At 44.1% G+C, this 21,548-nt stretch overlaps 1 protein-coding gene across 2 annotated transcripts in view; it reads right to left on the bottom strand.

The window, feature by feature from the left end:
• PPP1R1A (protein phosphatase 1 regulatory inhibitor subunit 1A) overlaps positions 1–19,773 on the bottom strand; it is a 176,859-nt gene extending 157,086 nt beyond the window's left edge. Inside the window, exon 1 of one of the 2 annotated variants that reach the window (XM_030198307.1) lies at positions 19,232–19,773. In XM_030198307.1, the coding sequence (XP_030054167.1) occupies positions 19,232–19,312 (81 nt within the window). In that variant the 5' untranslated portion in view covers positions 19,313–19,773. The remainder of the gene's footprint in view (positions 1–19,231) is intronic. The other variant, XM_030198306.1, reaches the window with a different exon arrangement.
• Between the last annotated feature and the right edge of the window lie 1,775 nt (positions 19,774–21,548).

Here is a 21,548-nt window from a genome sequence, read left to right as displayed (position 1 = left end):
GTCTGCAGGCGCATTATAGACTTGTTCTTGCTGCTTTTCTTAGAGACACCAAATATATAAGTCCACTTGGTCAAATGGAAGTAAAACCAGCACTGGTGGGCCAACAAGATGACTCTGTGATGGACACTGCTATGTGGAGGGACTGGAGTTCGATTCCTGACTCAGGTTTTCTGATGCTGGGTTGCCTGGGACTGGGGATGCTGCAGAGACAGCACTGACAACATCCCTGGACAAAGGATTCCTACTCATTTTGCAATGGTGATACCTAAGAGTCAGTTCATAAGTATTGCTACACTGGGACAAACCAAAGGTCATAAAGCCCAGCACCCTGTTTCCAACAGTGGCCAATCCAGGTCACAAATACCTGGCAAGATCCCCAAAAAGTTCAATACATTTTATGCTGCTTATCCCAGAAATAAGCAGTGGATTTTCCCCAAGTCATTTTAATAATGGTCTATGGACTTTTCCTTTAGGAAGCCGTCCAAACCTTTTTTAAACCCTGTTAAGCTAACCACCTTTACCACATTCTCTGGCAACAAATTCCAGAGTTTAATTATACGTTGAGTGAAGAAACATTTTCTCCGATTCGTTTTAAATTTACTACTTTGTAGCATCATCATATGCCCCCTAGTTCTAGTATTTTTGGATAAACTAAACGTCTACCCATAACCAGGCACCTAGAATTAGGCATCAAAAGGGTGCACAGTAGGCCCTTTTTTATGAAAGAAAGTGGGCCTATTACAGAATACAGAATGCCTTCCAATAGCCACCTAATTTGAAACACAAATTAGTGAAAAGCAAGCTTCCACTACAAGCTCAAAAAGAAGAGAATGGCACACGTCCCTGCAACATACCAAGCTGCAAACTGTGCCAACACATTTCACAGGATCCCACAATCACTCACATGGGAAAAGCATTCAACATAAGGGGATCCTTCACATACTCATCTTCAAATGTAGTATATACAGTGGCGTACCAAGGGGGCGCGGTGGGGGCGGTCCGCCCCGGGTGCACGCCGCTTGGGGGGTGCCGCGGCGCGCGCCTGTCAGCTGAGTTTGCTGACTTCGCTAACTTCGCTGCAGCTCCCTCTGCCCCGGAACAGGTTACTTCCTGTTCCGGGGCAGAGGGAGCTGCAGCGAAGTTAGCAAAGTCAGCAAACTCAGCTGACAGGCGCGCGCCGCGGCACCCCCCCCCCCCCAAGCGGCATGCACCCGGGGGGGGGGGGGTCATTTCGCCGGGGGGGGGGGTGCACCACAGTTAGGTGCTCACACACCAGCTCTATGGCTGGTACAAGTACTTATGCCTAAATGTTAAGAATCAGTCTATTTCAAGAGACTTTCAAATTCTTAGTGTGGGGATTCCCTTTATATAAACTTGGTCAGGTTTTCAGGATAACCGCAATGAATATGCATGAGATATCCTGAAAACCTGACCAAGTATGTCCCGAGAAATGGGTGGAGAAGCACTAAAGGATTGCTCCTTTCAAACTGCTTCTCCCCTCTTCGATACAGACACATATAGAGCCAACAGAAAAACACACACACACATAACACAGACAGACATACACAGAGAAACACACATAGGGGATTGAAAATAATTCCATGAGACATGCTCCACATGCTTTATCCAACATATACTCCCTCCAGTGCTGCCACACCGCTATAATTGAAGGCTGCCTCTTATTGATTCAGATATGTATTTTAGTTTCTTTGCTGTGAATTTTACTAGTGACTCAACTATAGCGCTTTCGTTATGGTTGGTATGTGTACTGCCAACTAATACCTGTTGCCATCACATAGTGACAACCTATGACTAAACTGTAAAATATCTTTTGAAATCTATTAATAGTTTACCTAATGATTCGATTGTATTATTCTTTCCAAAATAAGAGTGTTTGAGTACCACTACATCCAATCCATTCCTCTCCGCTTCAGGTAAAATAAGCACAGAGATAACACAGAAATATACACACATACACAGAGGTTGGAAGAACTGCATGACCCATGCTCTGCATGCTTTCCCCACTTGTTAAGATATATATCACAGGGCCATAGCTAGGTATGTGCAGCCAGTATAGCCACACAGGGAACAAGGGAAACTGTGGTGCCAAACTTGCACCCCATCCATTGCCAGTGTGACACAAGTGGGCAAGAATATTTGGGGGCATGCGGCACAGAGTGCATTTCCGCCTTGCGATGCTCCTGGTGTATCAATATATTTGCATGTAATGGAAACAGCGTGAATATTCTGGAGATTTGGTTAGCTAGCCAGCTTATTTTTGAAAGAGAAAGACGCCCATATTTCGACCCAAATCGGGAGATGGGCGTCTTTCTCCCGTGGGCGCCCAAATCGATATAATCGAAAGCCGATTTTGGGCGTCTTCAACTGCAATCTGTCGCGGAAATAGCCAAAGTTGACAGGGGCGTGTCGGAGGCGTGGTGAAGGCGGGACTGGGGCGTGTTTATCAGCCGAGGAGAGATGGGCGTCCTCGGCCAATAATCGAAAAAAGAAAGGCGTTTTTAGCGCGAATTTGGGTCACTTTTTTTTCACGAACAAGTCCCAAAAAAGTGCCCTAAATGACCAGATGACCACCGGAGGGAATCGGGGATGACCACCCCTGACTCCCCCAGTGGTCACTAACCCCCTCAAACCCCAAAAAAACAACTTTAAAAACTTTTCTTTTCCAGCCTGTATGCCAGCCTCAAATGTCATATCCAGCTCCATCACAGCAGTATGCAGGTCCCTGGAGCAGTTGTTAGTGGGTGCAGTGGACTTCAGCCAGGTGGACCCAGGCCCATCCCCCCTACCTGTCACAATTGTGGTGGTAAATGGGAGCGCTCCAAACCGCCCCCAAAACCCACTGTACCCACATCTAGGTGCCCCTCTTCAGCCATAAGTGCTATGGTAATGGTGTAGAGTTGTGGGGAATGGGTTTATGTGGGGGGGATTTGGGGGGCTCAGCACCCAAGGGAAGGGAGCTATGGACTTCAAAGGTAGCTAACTTTTTTTTTTTTATTGTTACAAGCAGTGGCGTAGCCAGACAACCAATTTTGGGTGGGCCTGAGCACAAAGTGGGTGGGCACAAAATTCTCTCTCTCCCCCAACACTTCCCAACTCAAAATATAAATACTTTAGCTGATGATCCCCAATCTCTGTCAGCTGGGGACCTCCACTAGAGATGGTCACAACTCCTCTCCGCCAAGCCCAGGAGGCAGCAGCAAGTCCTTGAGCCACTGATGCCAGCACCCCATGCACACTTAGTTGTCAGTGGCTCCAGGATGCTGCCTCCATCTGCCAAGCTTGGTGGAAGGCAGCTCTGGCCAGCTTAGGAAGAGATCCCCAGGTGGTAGGGCTTGGGTATCCCCACTAGCTACAGCAAGGGTCAGGGCTGCTGTTAACCATGCTGGTGACCAGGGCAGAAAATAAAGAGGCCCCTCCCCCAATTCCCTCTCCTCTCCAATCTCTTCATCTGCCGTTACAGTCACACTGACAGACCCTCACAAATTACAGAACAAGGGATCACAAATTAGAAATAAAAATATGTAGACACAATTGTATTGGGAACCTCAGCATGCACTGCAACACTGCAGAAAAAAAACAAAAGTGCATTTCCTTTTCTACTTAACACAATAAAAAGACATCCACCATGCACATTTCCCAAAGCTAACATATTCCATTTAAAACATTCAAAATAAAATGATTTTTCTACCTTTGTTGTCTGGACATTTTATTTTTCCATCATGTTGGTTCCAATTTCTCTTTCCCGCTTTCTTGTCTGTCTTCTGCTAATTCTTCAAGCGGCTGTCCATTTGTCTTTTTTCTCCTGTCATTTCATTTCCTCACTACACCTGCCTCTGAAATATTGATCTTTCCATTTTAGGTCTTTCCTTTCTTTCTTTTCTGCCTCTGTACACTGAAATTTCATCCTCTTTCTAAATCTTTTCCTTCTTTTTACTTTTCAGATATCACATTTCCATTTCCTTTCACCCACTAGCTCTCCCATTCCCCATCTCTCTCCTTCCCAGCCTATCATTCCTTTCCATCTTCAATTTACGTACCATTACCATATTTCTACCCCTGTAAACACTGTTCTCTCATTTATTTCCTTGCCATCTCCACTCCCTGGGCCTCTCCCCCATACTTTCCACCATTCCCAGTGTCTCCCTCCCTCCACCCTTCCAGCCCAGCATCTGTTCCCTCTTTCTCCCATCCTCACCCTCGTAGCCTGATATCTCCCTATCTATTTTACCTCTCACCACCAGCATCTTCCTGTCCCATCTCTCTCCTCCCCCATTGTTCAGCATTTTTCCCCTCTCTCTTCCCTACCATCCATTGTCCATCTTCTCTCCCTGGAGCCATCGTACCTCTCTCCCCTCCCCCACTTGTGCATCTCTCCTTTCCTCTCCTCCACCTTCATGTCCAACTTTTCTCCCACTCCCTGCCTTGAGCCCCTGGTCTAACATCTCACTCCCCCCCCCCCCCTCCAAACAGCATCTCTCCATCCTTCCTTCCCCTCACCTCAATGCCATGTTCAACATTTCCCCTCTCAGCTTTCCCTCCTTTTCTTCCACTTCCATGTCCAACACTTTTTTTCTCTCTGGTCCTTTGCCACTCCTATGCAGCCTTTCCCTCCCTCTCCCATCCCATCCCATATCCAACAATTCTCCCTCTCTTTCCCCTTGCAGCATCTCTCCCCCCACATCCAACAATTATTCCTCCACCCCACCTAGCAGTACCTTGTCTCACTCCCTCATCCCAACAGTGCTCCTGTCTCTCCCTCTCTCCTTGACCCCTCAAGCCACCTGCTAGCATGCTGTAGGTTTTTCTCTCTCTCCCTCCCTCCCCCCAGCCACCCACTGACATGCTGTACATCCCCACCCCCCCACTAGCCACCTGCACATTTTCCCCTCTCTCCCCCCCCTCCTCCACCAGCCACCCACTGCAGTTTGTTCTCTCCCACCTTTCAGTCACCTATCGGAGTGCTGCAGGCCTTCTTTCCCCTCCCACCTCCATCGGGCAGTGCCGCGGTCTAGCTCTGCATCTGCACATCTGCAGCGGAGCCGCTACATGACTGCTTCCTGTTCCGGCCGGCTTCACATTCTGATACTTACTCTCTGAAGAGGAGGCGGGGCCAGCGCAGAGGAAGCATTCCTAGCGTGCGGAGGCCCTGGCGCTGCACGGCTCTGCTGAAGCAGCGGAGCTAATACAACTGGCAGTCCGGACGGGGATGATGACAGGGGAGGGAGCAGGGAGGTAACAAATGCCTGCGGCGTTCTGTTGGGTGGCTGGGAGGAGGGAAAACTGAAGTGAGCAGCAGTTGAGCAGCAAGGGAAAAGTCACCCAAACATAATTTAGCCAAGTGGAAATGGAGAATTTTGAATGGGTAAGATTTATCAGGCTAAAGCCTGGTTTCTGGCAGTGTGAGGGCTGCTAAGAAAAATGGAAGCAATATATCGATTGCTCTGCCCAGCAAAGATGAAACCTAATTTTAGCTGGTTAAACCTGTTGAATATCGTCCTCCTAGTGTTCAGATTAAAACTCATGAGTACAAGGGACTGGGAAGAGCCTCAGCTCTCAGCTGAAGACTGTTACTGCAACGATTTAGGAGATTTGGAAGAGAACTTAATATCCCTGGGTAGTTGCAAATGAAAGCTCATGGTGCTGAATCCCAACTCAAGGTCCTATTGACCTGGAAGCCCAACAGAGCAGGAGTAAACTGCCAGCCCTCCCCACCCCCCACACAAACAAACATAAATACAGTAAAATACTTCACACCCTTGTAGATTTTTCACATTCTGCTGTCTAAAATATGCAGTTCTAAATGCATTGAAACAAGAGTAACTGATGTACACAACACTTTCAATGTCAAAGAGCAATTATAGAAATATATTTTAAAAAATTATGAATAAGATACCAAGACAATTAATGATGATTAATAAATCCCAATAAATAAATAAATAAATAAATACGTTCTTCATACTCCTTGACTCAATAACTGGTGGAAGCCCCTTTTGCTGCAATAACAGCCATGATGTCACTCTCTAGTAGCAGTACTAGTAGTAGTGAGCCCTTGTGCCACCACCAAGCAGTGGTGATCAATGGTCAACGAGCCCCGGGGTCTTCACCTAACCAACCACTGCTCCCCGAGAATTGAACCCTCAGGTGTGGGTGGCCAGCTTGACTTGGAGGGTTCTCAGATGGGTAGAGGGGGCCCTGAAAGTGGCAACGTCTGCCCCGAGAGAAAGTGGCAAGAGCTTAGGGCCGGCAGAGTGGAGCGAGGCCAAGTCCAGGCCAAGATTAGGTCAGGCAGCAAATAGGCAGGGTCAGAATCCAGCGTCTAGGGATTTCCTAGTTTTATATTATCCAAATGCAAGGAAAATTATTTATAAAACAATTTTTTCAGTGATGTTCTCCTATCAAGCTTCTAAGTGGTGGAATAAACTTCCCCACCTGACAAGATGTCAAGCTTGTTATATCTGATTTCATATGTTGTTAAAGACTTAGGGTTTTTAGCGCAACTAAAAACGCTACTGCGCCTTTGCAAAAGATAGACAACATTTAACAATTAGCTGTGTTATTGTTTCAGTAATGTAGCTCCTGGGTAATGCGCAGTTTCTTAGTTCTTGAAGCGAGTGTGGGACATAAGGGGCTCTTTTACAAAGGCGCGCTAATGTTTTTAGCATGCGCTAAACGCTAGACACACCCATATATACCTATGGGTATCTCTAGCATTTAGTGCATGCAAATTTTTACTGTGCACTAAAAACGCTAGTGTGCCTTTGTAAAAAGGACCCCTAAATGTCCTTCCTAATGTAATGTAATATTACCATAGGATATGAAAGTTGGTCTGTAACTGGAAGTATCACACAAATTCTTCTTCATATGACCATCCAATAGCCCTGAAGATTTGGACAGACGCAACATGTGAGAAAGTTTGCAAGACCAACATTTATTGTTCTGGTCTTGAAGGCTCTTGGCGCATTTTATTTTGGATTGTTTGTACCCCTCTCTGTTTGGCTTTGCTCAATATTTATTGTCTCCAGAGGCAGTGAATTTAGCTTTTTCAATTGGAGTTATTAAAGCTCTATGTGTTAGATAATGGTGTGTGTCATGGAAGCAGAGCAGGAAATAGGAGCAATCTGTTCCCAAAAAGATTTTCCATCACTTTTCTGAGAAGTCATGAGACAAATCGGTGTCCCCAAACTCTATGTACTCCTTAATCAGTAGCTCTCTCTACATAACTTACATCAAATTGTATCTGTTTCCATACCGGTCTAGGCGATCGCCTTACGGTAAGATGTAAGCCACATTGAGCCTGCAAATAGGTGGGAAAATGTGGGATACAAATGTAACAAATAAATAAATAAAAAAAATAAACTCGGATGCTGCTTTAGGTTGGGTGGCTAAACAACATGATCTATTTTCTATTAACCGGTTTTCTTCATTTTGCTCCAGACCTGGGATTACCAATATTATAGAATGCTGAAATTGTACCAAAAAAAGAACTGGTTTGGAGGAATTTGAAATTCTGCAAAGGTTGCAAACTGAAAGTTCACTATAAGTTGTTGTAGTCTCCATATATTTTTAAACTACCTGTCAGAATGACTAATTTGGACACGTGTACCGGAATTGTACAATTATTCCAAATGAGTTCACACTTTTTCTAAATCATCAAAAGCTCAAAGGAAAACATGATGACAGATGATCATTCCCCTTTTTCAGTTAGAACATCTCTGGGAGGAGACTCAGTGCTAATAAACTTTCTTCTAAGGTAAACCAAATAGGTTTTATCTTGATCCAATTCTGGAACAAACCATGAGTAGCTATCTTTAAGAATGAAAGCTGTGTGGTATCTCCTAACGTCTGGAAATTGGACTCCCCTTCTAGCCTTTGCAATCTGAATTTTGCTAAGGTGATATGAACGGGGTGGGAGGGGAGGGCTTCTTAATCCACAGAAATCAGTAATAATGGATGTTAGCTTTCATTGTCTCTGGGAATGTTTTTACAGACTGAGCACCTATTTCATAGTATCTTGTTTCCACAGGATGGGATAATAATCTAAATCCTCTTTAAGTGCCAGATCATTCATATGGAAGGCTTCCATCTTCATCTAGTTTGCTGAATAGCCCGACAGAGATTAGAAAATTCCTCTATTTATTGTAAAAGCGACAGTATTGAAAATGGATTAAGGAATAGTGTGACATTGTCTGCATATACAGATTTGTATTCCTGCCTTTATAACCAGAAGAAAGGAGGTGCTGATGCCCCTCATTGGTGTCATTGGTGAGGCCCCACTTGGAGTATTGTGTTCAGTTTTGGAGGCTGTATCTGGCTAAAGATGTAAAAAGACTGGAAGCGGTGCAAAGAAAAGCTACGGAAATGGTATGGGATTTGCGTTGCAAACCGTACAAGGAGAGACTTGCCAACCTGAAGATGTATACTTTGGAGGAAAAGAGAAACAGGGGTGACATGATACAGATGTTCAAATATTTGAAAGATATTAATCCTCGTATGAACCTTTTCCGGAGATGGGAAGGTGGTAGAACTAGAGGACATGAATTGAGGTTGCAGGGAGGCAGACTCAGGAGTAATGTCAGGAAGTATTTTTTCACGGAGGGTGGTGGATACGTGGAATGCCCTCCTGCAGGAGGTGGAGGAGATGAAAACGGTAATGGAATTCAAACATGCGTGGGATAAACACAAAGGAATCCTGTTTAGAAGGAATGGATCTATGGAATCTTAGCGGACATTGGGTGGCGACGCCGGTATTTGGAGAATAAAACCGGTGCAGGGCGGATTTCGATGGTCTGTGCCCTGAGAAAGGCAGGGACAAATCAAACTCGGATATACATATGAAGTATTACATACCATGTAAAATGAGTTTATCTTGTTGGGCAGACTGGATGGACTGTTCAGGTCTTTATCTGCCGTCATTTACTATGTTACCATGTTACTATAAAGCCATTCAATATTTAGGGAGTCATATCGCACTAGCGAAAGTTAACAAATCAAAGAGGTGAGAAAGGGCAGCCTTGCTTGGCACTGCACTGCAAAACAATTGAGTGAGACAACTCAGGGTAATATATACTTGAGCTTTATTCGAGGTGTACAAAGCTCATAGCATTCACAAGAACTGCCTTCTAAAGCCAATTCATTCCATCATTGTAAAGACTATTCAGCCTGATCAAACTTTTTTTCTGCAGTTTTCAGAAGGTTACAAAACAGCCTAGAGTTATCCAAAGTTCTCCATCCTGTACTGAGTCTAGTTTGATCCTAATGGATGATCAATGGGATGATTTTACTTAATCATAACATCAACATTTTTGTGTAAATTTTACAGGCTATACTGAGAAGGGAAATTGGCTTTGGTATAACAAATATTTTACCGTCAGCGAAGTTACCATCCAGCACTGTATCATCTGAAAAAAAACGATATAAATTTAGCATTTTCAGATTTAATACTGATGAAAATGCTCAGTAACCATTGGTTTATGGAGTCTTTTACAATATGAAGACTTTAATCACTACAGCAATTTCTGCTTCCATGATAAGAGAATCGAACCTGTTCCACAGAACACACGAGTAGACATACTGGGCCAGAATGATGGTTCATCTAGCCCAGTATCCTGTTTTCCAAACAATGGCCAAGCCAGGTCACAAGTACCTGGCAGAAACCCAAATTGCGGCAACACTCCATACTACAAATCCCAGGGCAAGCAGTTGCTTCCCATGTCTGTCTCAATAGCAGACTATGGACTTTTCCTCCAGAAATGTGTTCAAACCTTTTTTAAACCCAGATACACTAACCACTGTTACCACATCCTTCCACACAGAGTTCCAGAGCTTAACTATTCGTTGAATGAAAAAAATATTTCCTCCTATTTGCTTTAAAAGTATTTCCATGTAACTTCCTCGAGTGTCCCCTAGTTTTTGTACTTTTGGAACGAGTAAAAAACCAATTTACTTCTACTCGTTTTACACCACTCAGGATTTTGTAGGCCTCATTCACTGTTCTACTGAATGCCGTAGCTTCTATGGGTCTACCAGCACCATAACCCAATTATGGACTGTGGCAGATGACAGGATTAAAGAACATATCTACATTTTAACTGCTGATCCAGGCATAGTGAAATCCCTCCCAATTAGAATGGGCCACAGTAACCCTTGTAATAGTGTTTTTTGCCACGTTCTTGAACAACTTCAGGGTATCTATAGCAGGAACATAAACATGGAGATGGATATTTTTGATGCTATCCAGATGCATAAATACCCAGACCTATTCACCTTTCTGATCTGTAGGTTGGACACTGTTCCCTCTAAGCTGAGCAGCAGTCCTACAGTCCTGCCAGTGTGAGGTGCTGGTTTCACTGTTTCAATAGAGAGGGCCAGGAAAGCATTGCAAGATTCCAGGGAACCTGCCTGTCCCCAGCAATGGAAAATACAGTATTGAAACACCAGCAATGCAGTTGGAGGACTCCTGCTTAGCTTAGGGGGAATAGTGAGGTTGGGATAGTACAGTATAAGACAGAGTTCTTCATGAGAATTGCTACCCTATTTTTATAATGTATAGCCTGGTAGAAGGCTAATAATACAGTATAACCTATTTCTGATCATTTTTTTAAAATTCTTTATTATTCAAATTAGTTTCTTGACAAAAAATATATATATTGAGGTTTTCTTTTCTGAGCTACAATAATGGTTTTTGTTTTCTTTTTAATAGGGTTATTTAACCCTTTAGTGTTTAAAGAAAAAAATGATATTTCCCCATCATTGCATACAATTCAAACAGTTGTTTTATAATACCTGAGTATAAGAAGGACTATGCAAAATAGAAGCCATGATACGAGTCTGATATTCTGTAACAATTCCAAATTGTTTTGTTTTTATATACAGTTTTATTGGTGATGTAAACCTCTCTAATACATATAGTGAAGGGCGGCATAACAAATGCTTTTAAATAAAAATAAAATAAATAAATGTACCAAAACCACAATGGCAACCTGACAAAAGTATCATCTGCACAGTACCCTGTTAAGGTTCTAGTGATATCTAAAGGATGGGAAAAATAATAATTCTACAACACAATAAAGAACCAATACACACAAACCATGGCAGTAATGAGTAGCCTTGATGGCAACTGCTCTAAGCCTTCCATACCGACCAAGTCATAGCAGAATGTCAGCACAAAGACAGGCACTGCTAACCTTAAATGATTCAGCAGTAAAAGAAGGTCACAAAAAAGGAAAGTAAAGATAGCTTCAGGTGAAACATTATAAACTTTGGAGGAAGCTCCCAGTAAATAGGATCTCCAGCTCAAGTCCTACCTTCCCCTGACAATTTGAGAAATCATACATTGGCAAGTGCTATTTCCAGTGTTTCACCACACTAAGTGAGCCCTTGCAGAAACAGGAAATGAGGGCAGGACCAGAGCTGAGAGAGAGAGAAGGGAAAACGGAACTAAGCGCCAAGCCGAGCCTGCATGCTTTTTACCGCTGCTGCCACCCTAACCCCGACGAGGTAAGATAGATGACTTTTAAAATTTGGAGGGAGGGGGCCTGGAACTTGAAGGGAGGGAGGGAGGAAGGGAGGGACAACGACCCTGGAACTGGGTAGGAGGAGGGAGGGGGAGACCCTGAAACTGGTTGGGAAGGAGGGGAGGGGGAATGCACCACCTGTAAAAAAAAAAATTCAGCATCCCCAATCATTTTGAAAAGTTGGCTCCTATGATGTCACCTGACATAATATTCTGCACATTGCCCCCAGCTGTTTTACACACATGCAAAAGGCCAACAAATTGCTTCTTACGATGCGGGGTTGTTTTATTCAAATCTGGGTATACTGAGATAAACCTACCTTCCAAATGTAGTGCAACTTTTGAATGGCTTGCGGATGGCACAAGATTTTAAGCACAATTGGCCAAGGGAATTTTGCCGACACCGCACAATGAGTGGGAGGCATTGTACACTCAGTTTCAAAAGGCCTTTCAAAAGAGAGTTCAAGGAGTTGTGAGAGTAACTGCTCCAGAAAATAAATTGTATTGTTGTCCTCCACACCTTCAGGAATCCCAACACTCATAAGCTATTCCATCACAACCTGTTATGTAAATCCTCTAAATTTTGTCCAATATGCATATTTTCTTGATGACATACAGCAGAAATATTAGCTGCTGTGAATGGGCCTCAAGGCATTGCTCAGCCGCAGCCTTCTACTTTATATAAAGAAATGGCTCCTTAAGGACTGTATCATTGCTTTGGCCTTCAGATTGTAATAGCTCCTTCATTTGAAGGTGTTCAATAGTTTGTAGTGTTATCTCGGATCAGCTGAACTTGCCACTTTTTGTAGGGTCAGAAAATCTCATTTAGGTCTCTTGACTCCTGAAGCAACTGGCTGGAAAAATCCAGCTTGGTAGGCTTAGGTGCTGACATCTTAGATTACAAAATTATACTCTTTTAAGTCAGTTTAATTCAGTGTGTCAATGTCTATCTGGAATTGTTATTTGCAAACTATCTCCCACAAAGCAAGAAGTGCAGTATTGAACAGGTTTCAGAGTGTTTCCTAAGTTGGTACTATTATATTAGGGGTTGTTTTGGGGTTTCTCTGCTTGGGTAGAAGAGGGCAGATTGGGAACATTAGAAGTTATCCTTTCAAAGATGGCCTGGGGTCATAAGAGTCCAGACGCTGGGTCATCTCGGTGTATGTTTAAGATATGGGTTAGAGTAGGGTTGGGGAGAGGGGGGTGATCTTGTATACAACCGTTATATTTAAACGGAAACTAGGGTAATGAGAGGGGAGGGTGTGGGAGTCTTCTCATAAAACAAAGATGGCATCATGTGTTATCCAGTTTTTTGCTGTTTGATGATTTTGCCTATTCTTCTGTTACGTTTGATTGCTGTCATGTAATCGCTTGACGTTTTTGTCTAGATTTGTTGTTTAATTGTTAGATGTGGGATTTGTTTGATCCTGAATAAAAATTGTTAAATCTTAATTCAGTGTGTCAGGTAGGACTCCAGAAAATCTTGGAGTGAAGGACAGAGCTTCACCAATTTGCAGCCTTGTTGAAGACAGCTCACTAGTGGCTCTGTAATAAAAATTTTTCTTATTCTTATTTCTTATTCTTAGGGGGAAGTTATCGATGTGGACTGCCGTTAAGACACGTGAAGGGACGTTTTTGATATGACACCTAAATCCAATTTTGGATGTTTTGCGAAAAATGTCCAAAAATCCAGAAGCAAACATGGCCATTTTCAAACCAAAAAACAATGCCCAGCTTTTTGTTTTGAAAATGGCCATTTGCTAGACATTTTTATGTTCAGTGCGTCTATCTTTGAGGACCATTTTCAAAAAAAAAAAAAGTCCAAGGGAAAAACGGATAAGAATAAGTCATTGGGATGTATGGGGAGCCAGCTTACTTAGTAGACTGGCCACAAAGACATTCCAACAGAGCAGTGGGGCACCCTAGGGGGCACTGCAGTGGACTTCACATAAAAGGTCCCAGTTACACATCTTACCGTTACCCCCTTATTTTGTACGGTGAGCCCTCCAAAACCCACCAAAAACCTACTGTACCCAACTGTACACCAGTGGCTTACCAAGGGGGGGGGCAGTGGGGGCGGTCCGCCCCGGGTGCACGCTGCGGAGGACGGGGGTGCCGCGCGCCTGTCGGCTCCGCTTGTTCTGTGCTCCCTCTGCCCCGGAACAGGTTACTTCCAGTTCCGAGGCACAGGGAGCATTGAACGAGCGAAGCCGACAGGCGCGCGGCACCCCCCCTAGCAGGTAAAAATGCACCCGGGGGGGTGTCCTTTCACCAGGGGGGAGGGGGTGTCAGCCACCCTAGGAACGTCACTGCTGTACACCACTACAATAGCCTTTATGCCTGAAAGTGTCATTGGTGTCATTGGTGTAGTAGGTTTGGGTGAATTTTGGAGTGCTCAACTTTCCACCACAAGTGTACCAGTTAGAGTGGAATATGGGCCTGGGTCCCCTTCTCTACAGTGCACTGCACTGGCCACTAGGCTACTCCAGAGACCTGCTTGCTGCTCTAATAGGACTGGTCATAACATCTGAAGCTGTTATAGAGGTTGGTAGGTACGGTTTCTTTTCCAGCTTTGGGGGATGAAAGGAGGTCAGTGACCACTGTGGGAGTAAGGGGGGGTCATACCTTAATCCCACCAGTGGTCATCTGGTCATTTAGGGCACTTTTTTGTGACTTACGCGTGGTTGAAACAGGTCTGGACCAAAACATCTAACTTTCAGCCCTGGATGTTTTTGCTTCATTCCATAATGGCAGAAAAATGTCCACGTTTTGGGAATGCCCAAATCCCGCCCCCACCACATCCCTTTGTGATTTGGATGCACTGCCGAGAAAAATGTCTGAATTTCAAAAATCACAATGAAAAACATCCAAATGCCACTTTATGCTGTTTTTTTTAGACATTCTTCTACGTTTGAAATGAGCCCCTTTATGTTACTGTTAACCCTAGTTATTAGTAATTAGGTTTCATTGCATAAAATGGGACCCATGCTAAAACAGCACGGGTTAGTGGTAAAATAACATGTCTTAACGGTAGCCCACGTTGATAATTTCCCCCTTTAATTACTTTTTCAATACTTCAAAAAGGCCTACCCCAACGACCCCACCTAACCCTCTTCACCTTCCAACACAGCATGATTATGATCGAACAGGACAACACGCAATCTTCATCCATTCCGACCCTCCACTTATACCTCATACGATCACTATACAACTTTGTATTTGTTAACCACCGACTGGGCAAACGCCTTTGACGGTACCATGTAAGCCACATTGAGCCCGCAAATAGGTGGGAAAATGTGGGGTACAAATGCAACAAATACATAATAAATAAATAAAATTTCTATAATTGTTTTCTCATGTTGAAAGTACAGAATATGTTGTGCAGATCAGTGAAACAAGTCTCCTGCTCTAGTGCATTTTGAATTGTATATTTTTAGAAAGCACAATGTGAAAACTATACAAGGATGTGAAGACATTTACAAGGCACTGCAAATGCCCCATAGATATCCACTGTAGATATTCATAAAACATGACTAAATGGAGATCCTTGAGGTAAGGTTTGAGAGCCCCTGCCTTTAGGGGACACCAAAGGGCAAGTCTATAAACTGTCACCTTATTTTAGATGCCATAAAGGGATGCGCTTAGTGCCAATTCTGTAACAGCTTAAAGGTGCTAATTGTTGTCTTGCTGTATCTCAGACAACGGCAACAAACATTACACCAGCCACGGAAACCTAAGAGAACATTTTACAGCTGCACCTAAATGGTTTCAGAATACTAGTGTAGAGAGGTGTGGAAGCCGTGTTAGTCCACCTTTAAAGGTAATCAATAGAAATAAAACAAAATAAAACATGGAAAAGAAAATAAGATGATACCTTTTTTATTGGACATAAATTAATTCATGTCCAATACATGTATAAATACAATATAATACAATATAGTATAATATATAATGCAAAGCCACTTTGGTATGCCAAAAATTAGGAATACCAACTTAAGTCATGTCAATGTCTGGTGTAAGTTGTAAGGCGCACAGCCTTCAGGGGAAAGCAATTGATGAATGTTTCAGCAAGGCAAGATAGTTCTGCCAGGGAGACAAGAATTTGTTAAGAGAAGTGCACAGTTTTCACCTAGTATATACATTTTAAAAGTGATAAGCGATTTTATAGCACTGAGGTGATTGGGAAGCATGAAAAAATGAGCATGTTGCTCCTCCCAAAAAATGTGTTAGAGTTACCCGATGAAAGAAGTGCTATGCCACCTTGTAGCAGCATTATTGACTGCAGTAATAGTGGTAAATATCTGAGGATACTCTACATACATAAAAAATTTCTATTATATTATACTGGTGTGAATTGTTTCAAGCACTCTCTTTGAGTTGGTGGCTACAAGTCCTGGTTTGTGTGTATATCTCATTGAATGTTGCCAGAGACACTGATATTGTGGATTCGTTTCCAGTATTGTATACGTTGCATGCATCGATTGGTGACATGCCCATGACGCACCCATGATAGAGGTATATAAAATAATGAGTGGAGTGGAACAGGTGGATGTGAAGCGTCTGTTCACGCTTTCCAAAAATACTAGGACTAGGGGGCATGCGATTAAACTACAGTGTAGTAAATTTAAAACAAATCGGAGAAACTTTTTCTTCATCCAACGTGTAATTAAACTCTGGAATTCATTGCCGGAGAATGTGGTGAAGGCGGTTAGCTTAGCAGAGTTTAAAAAGGGGTTGGACGGTTTCCTAAAGGACAAGTCCATAAACCGCTACTAAACGGACTTGGAAAAATCCAAAATTCCAGGAACATGTATAGAATGTTTGTACATTTGGGAAGCTTGCCAGGTGCCCTTGGCCTGGATTGGCCGCTGTTGTGGACAAGATGCTGGGCTCGATGGACCCTTGGTCTTTTCCCAGTATGGCATTACTTATGTACTTATGTACTCCTTGCAGATGCAAACTATGTGAATTCACTGCATGGTTCATAGAACAGTGCCTGGCACTTAGGTGTGGAACTGCCAATTACTGGCACCAATCACACAAGTATTTGCTGTGCTATTGGAGCTGCTATTTTGGTGCCAGTTTATAGAATAGGGCAAGTCTTGTAAAAAAGAGAAAAACAATTAATTTGCTTCTATGGCTATGTGCTGCTATTGCTAGACACTACCTGTAGTCGTAGGCTGCAGGAAAATCAGGTCCTACTTAGAAACATAGGAACATGAAGGCAGATAAAGACCATATGACCTATCCAGTCTGCTTATCCATGCCATCTACTAACCCTTCCTCTCCCCTAGAGGTTTTCAGGATATCTAAAATGAATATGCATGGAAGAGGTTTGCATACAATGGAGGCAGTGTATGCAAATGAATCTCATGCATATTTATTGTGGATATCTGAAAAGCCTGATTGGCAAGAGGGTACTCCAGGTCCGACTTGTGAAACGCTGCCCAAGAGATCCCATATACTTGTCCTAAGCTCTCTTGGATTCAGATACAATTTTCATCTCTACCACCTCCACTGGGAGGCAGTTCCATGAATTCACCACCCTTTCCATAAAGAAGTATTTCCTCAGGTTACTCCTGAGTCTGTTCCCTCAACTTCCTCCTATGCCCCCTCATTCCAGTGCTTCCTTTCAACCGAGACTAGTCTCCTGTGCATTTATGCAACGGAGGTATTTAAACCTCTCCATCATATCTCCCCTCTCCCGCCTTTCCTCCAAAGTATACATATTGAGATCTTTAATCCTGTCCCTATACACTTTATGACAAAGACCCAAGGGCATAGCCAGCCCTCCAAGTTTGGGGGTTCCAAGGGATGAACAATGGATTCCTCCCTCCTCCTTTCTCCCCCCACCCCATCCCTTTTGCTGGAGAGGATGCCGAGGCCCCACCATCCAAATAAATACAGTGCCCGAACCACTCCCCTCCTCCTTGCACTGTTTCCTTAACCCAGAAGTCCTTAATGCCAGGATTTCTTGCACATGCTCAGATCATGTATGAGAAGTCCTGGTACGGCGCCAATTTCGGCACTGTATTTATTTAGCTGGTGGGGCTTCAGCGTTCCTGCCAGCAAAGGTAAAGGGATGCAGCAATTCTGCAGGGGTCTGAGCTCAAAGTGTGTGTTGGGGGGGGGGCAGAAGGCCTCCCCCCCGTGGCTACACCACTGCAAAGACCACTGAGCACTTTAGGAGCTGTTCAATAGATATGCCAGCTCCATAGTGCACAGCTAGAATCAACAATTGGAGAAAAAAATCTGGACTGCATTGAGTCCAAATCAAGTCTCAACACTACCTGCCTCTGAAGCAAGAATAAAAAGTATAGCTGTGAAAGGAGAGGAAGTGGTTAGAAGTAGATCACCACTCTACCACATCGTTGGATTTACAGTTCCTGCCTTTTCTTGAGAAACTGGACCTATAGGTGAGAGACCCAAGTGAAGTGTCAAGTCTAGTCTGAAGTGTATCAGTTGACTCCATTTTGCTAAGAGCATAATGAACTGATCCCAGTTTTACTACATTAAAGATGGAGTCCTAGCCTGTAATGGGCCACTCCAATGCCTCGCAATGCTGCTGTGGAAACTCCATATTTGATTTCCAGGCCCAGTTTCCGCTCCTTAAGGCATTGCTTAATGGTGACATCTACTAGCCACATTCAGGTGCAAGTGAAGAAGTCATGATTTGTGGTCCCTGGCCAAGGTACCATCACTGCAATAGTTTATCCAAACAAGCCTGGGATTATTAAAAAAAAATAGCTAGAAAAATCCCGAGGTAGCTGTGAATGAAGGTTTATGGCACTATAGCCCAACAGTGACCTTCTGCAATTGAGGAGACCCAAAAGAGCAGAAGAAAACTGTCAGACTACAAAAAAAAAAAAACATTGGAAAGAAAAATTAGAATCATGCTTCTTGGCATAGATTGGGTGTAAAACCAGTACTGGATCAACCTACCTTATGCAAGACAATATGAAATACTTCTTGCCACCTCACTCTGGTCAACTCTGAGAAGCTGCAATTCCTGCTTCTCATAGAGAAATTCTACCACACCTCTCTACATAGAGAAATTAAAAGATCTGCAAATCCAGATACCCTGCCTGGGGCAACAGCCTCTCAGGGTTGATCTGAGATAGGCAAAATGCCCTAAATGCCACTTCTCCAATAATCTGATTGTGATTATGCTTTAAAAATGAATAGATTCCATGCTGCAGCCCCAAATTTATATTATCATATTTTTAGAAGAAATTCAGTAAGCAAGTAAACAGGAATTTCACGATTTTTTTCTCTTTCTTTGGTTGTCTAATATTGCAGATTTAATAGATCATTTTTTCACCCATTGCAGAAGTAAAACTGAGTTTGCTGGTCATGGTCTATTTGCTTTGCTACAGAGAGCAGAGAATGGAGGCCGGCTGGAGAAGGCACATTTTCTTTCTCAAACTTTTGCCCTCTGCAGATGCCCTGTGTCCTTCTCTGTTCTGCTCGTTAACAGCTTCGCTTCTCGAGGGGGAACGACAGCAAGTTTCCAAATAAAGTCTGGCTGTGGCCCGGAGACAGGTGCATAACGCACTGCACAGCGGGAGTTCTAACCTTCCCCCTGGGTTTTTAGACAAAGACCTGCAATTTCGCAACGCTGGACTGCAGACAGCCGGGACCGGACCTTATTGTCCGATGATCCCTCTGTCCGTCTGCATACGCGGATCTCTCACTTACCTGCTCCGCCGCCTCCGGGTCCAGATGCGGCTCCAGCAGCGGGACGGTGAACTGTATTTTCCTGGGGCTGTTTGTGTCCATTCCGAGCACTGGATCTTGGCCGCGACGGCTTTGTGTCGCCTTCCACGTCCCCTCAGGGGAGAATTATTTATACAGTAATCAGCAGAAGATGAAATGAATATGTTCACACCGTTCTCTTCCACCCAGCTCCCTTCTCCCTCTCTCCCTGCCGGAGCTTTCACTGAGCCTCTGCTGCTCCCGATGCTGCAAGCGGTGACTATTGGCTGATCAGATCTTATTCTGTCACTCTCCCCCCCAGCCGCCCCCCAACACACCCTTACTACAATAATTAACTCTTGCTGCACCGCCTGCCTAATGCAGTGAGAGGAAACTACTGGGAGTTAGAGAGGGAAGACAGGGAGAAGGCTGCAGGAATTAAATGCTGGGAGAAAGAGAGGCAGAGAGAGGTGAGGGTGCTGTGAATATCGCTGCATTCATTCCCCTGAGGTTTCTGCTGCTCCTATGATGCAAGTAATAGCGCTCATTACCTCAACTGTGTTCACCTAAGGGGGAGCAAACGTAGTCACACCCCTCAGTTTCCTGTGGTAGGTGAGAGGCAGATGGACAAGAGGTAACAAATTCGGATATCCTGTGGCATATTTACATATAGTTGCTTAGGCAGTGCAATAAGGTGGAATTAGAAAAGGTGCAGAGAAGGGCGACGAAAATGATAAAGGGGGTGGGACGACTTCCCTATGAGGAAAGGCTAAAGTGGCTAGGGCTCTTCAGCTTGGAGAAAAGGCGGCTGATAGAGGTCTATAAAATAATGAGTGGAGTTGAATGGGTACTACTACTACTTAACATTTCTAGAGCGCTACTAGGGTTACGCAGCGCTGTACAATTTAATAAAGAGACAGTCCCTTCCCAAATCTAATAGATGTGAAGCATCTGTTTAGGTTTTCCAAAAATACTAGGACTAGGGGGCATGCGATGAAGCTACAATATAGTAAATTTAAAACGAATCGGAGAACATTTTTCTTCACTCAACCTGTAATTAAACTCTGGAATTCATTGCCAGAGAATGTGGTAAAGGCGGCTAGCTTAGCGGAGTTTAAAAAAGGTTTGGATGGCTTCCTAAAGGGAAAGTCAATAGACCATTATTCAATTGGACTTGGGGAAATTCCACTGTTTCTGGGATAAGCAGCATAAAATGTTTTGTACTTTTTTTGGCATCTTACCAGGTATTTGAGACCTGGATTGGTCACTGTTGGAAACAGGATGCTGGGCTTGATGGACCTTTGTCCAGTGGCGTAGCAAGGGGGGCGGGAGGGGCGGTCTGCCCCGGGTGTCAGCTCGGGGGGGGGGGGTGTGCTCCCTGCCAGCTCCCCCCCCCCGGGTTCAGCACGATGACACCCCCCGACCAGGGCAGTGCCAAGGGTCTATGGCGCCCCCCTGCAAGGGATCGGGTGCCACCCCCCCCCGTGAAGATGATCGCTGTCCTCTCTCCCCAGCCCTCCCGCTCCCATGTCCCAACTGCCCACCCTCTTCTCCCCCCAACAAAATCTCTTTTAAATTTACCTCCGTCCAGCTGGCAGGGCAGCGAACGGCGCAGCGTCAGTGAAGGAGGCGGCGCTCCCGACGTCTCTACTAGTCTTCCCTTCGCTCAATGTCCCGCCTTCCTTTGGAATATGATGGTTCCAGCTGGGCTAAATAAGGAGATTGATTGGTTAAGTGTATAGAGTATTTAAATGCCCTGATAGCCAGCTACCGGTCATGCGCAGGGGTGAGGTGCCCTTTGGGAGGCCTCGCCGGCACATCGTTGGTAGTCGTGAGCCCCACCACCTGGTTGAGCCAGTAAGTATAGTTGATTCTGTTTGACGACTATGTAAATTAATGTGTATAAGTTTTGTATGAATGGTGTGTAGTGAGTTAACCCATTGTGATTATGTTTAGAAGTCAAGACCCCGACGACGCTTCATATAGCGAAACATGATCATGTCGGGTCCTGTTGGTTTGGTGGAGCGACTACATTAAAGAAACACTGCTGATGTGTAATGGTATTATAGACGCTTGCAGCATTTATGACTATACCTGGAATGGCTTGTATTCAGGCATATTGAGGATCTCAACTTGCAATTGGGCTCAGGCTAATTGGACATAGAATACAGAGACTGAGTTGGAAGAATTTGCAAAATACGTATAATGGTTTATTGATGATGATGTGAATGGCAAAGCTGACCTGATGAAGAACGTTCATTTCATTTCATCACATCAGAGGATGTTAAGGGACTGCTGATTTTGTATTGTATATTTGGGA

Source organism: Microcaecilia unicolor, chromosome 3 (assembly GCF_901765095.1).
Source record: "Microcaecilia unicolor chromosome 3, aMicUni1.1, whole genome shotgun sequence".
In the NCBI taxonomy this organism is placed as follows: domain Eukaryota; kingdom Metazoa; phylum Chordata; class Amphibia; order Gymnophiona; family Siphonopidae; genus Microcaecilia; species Microcaecilia unicolor.
Note: the sequence above shows the minus strand (reverse complement) of the source record. Positions and strands in the feature narration are given on the sequence as shown.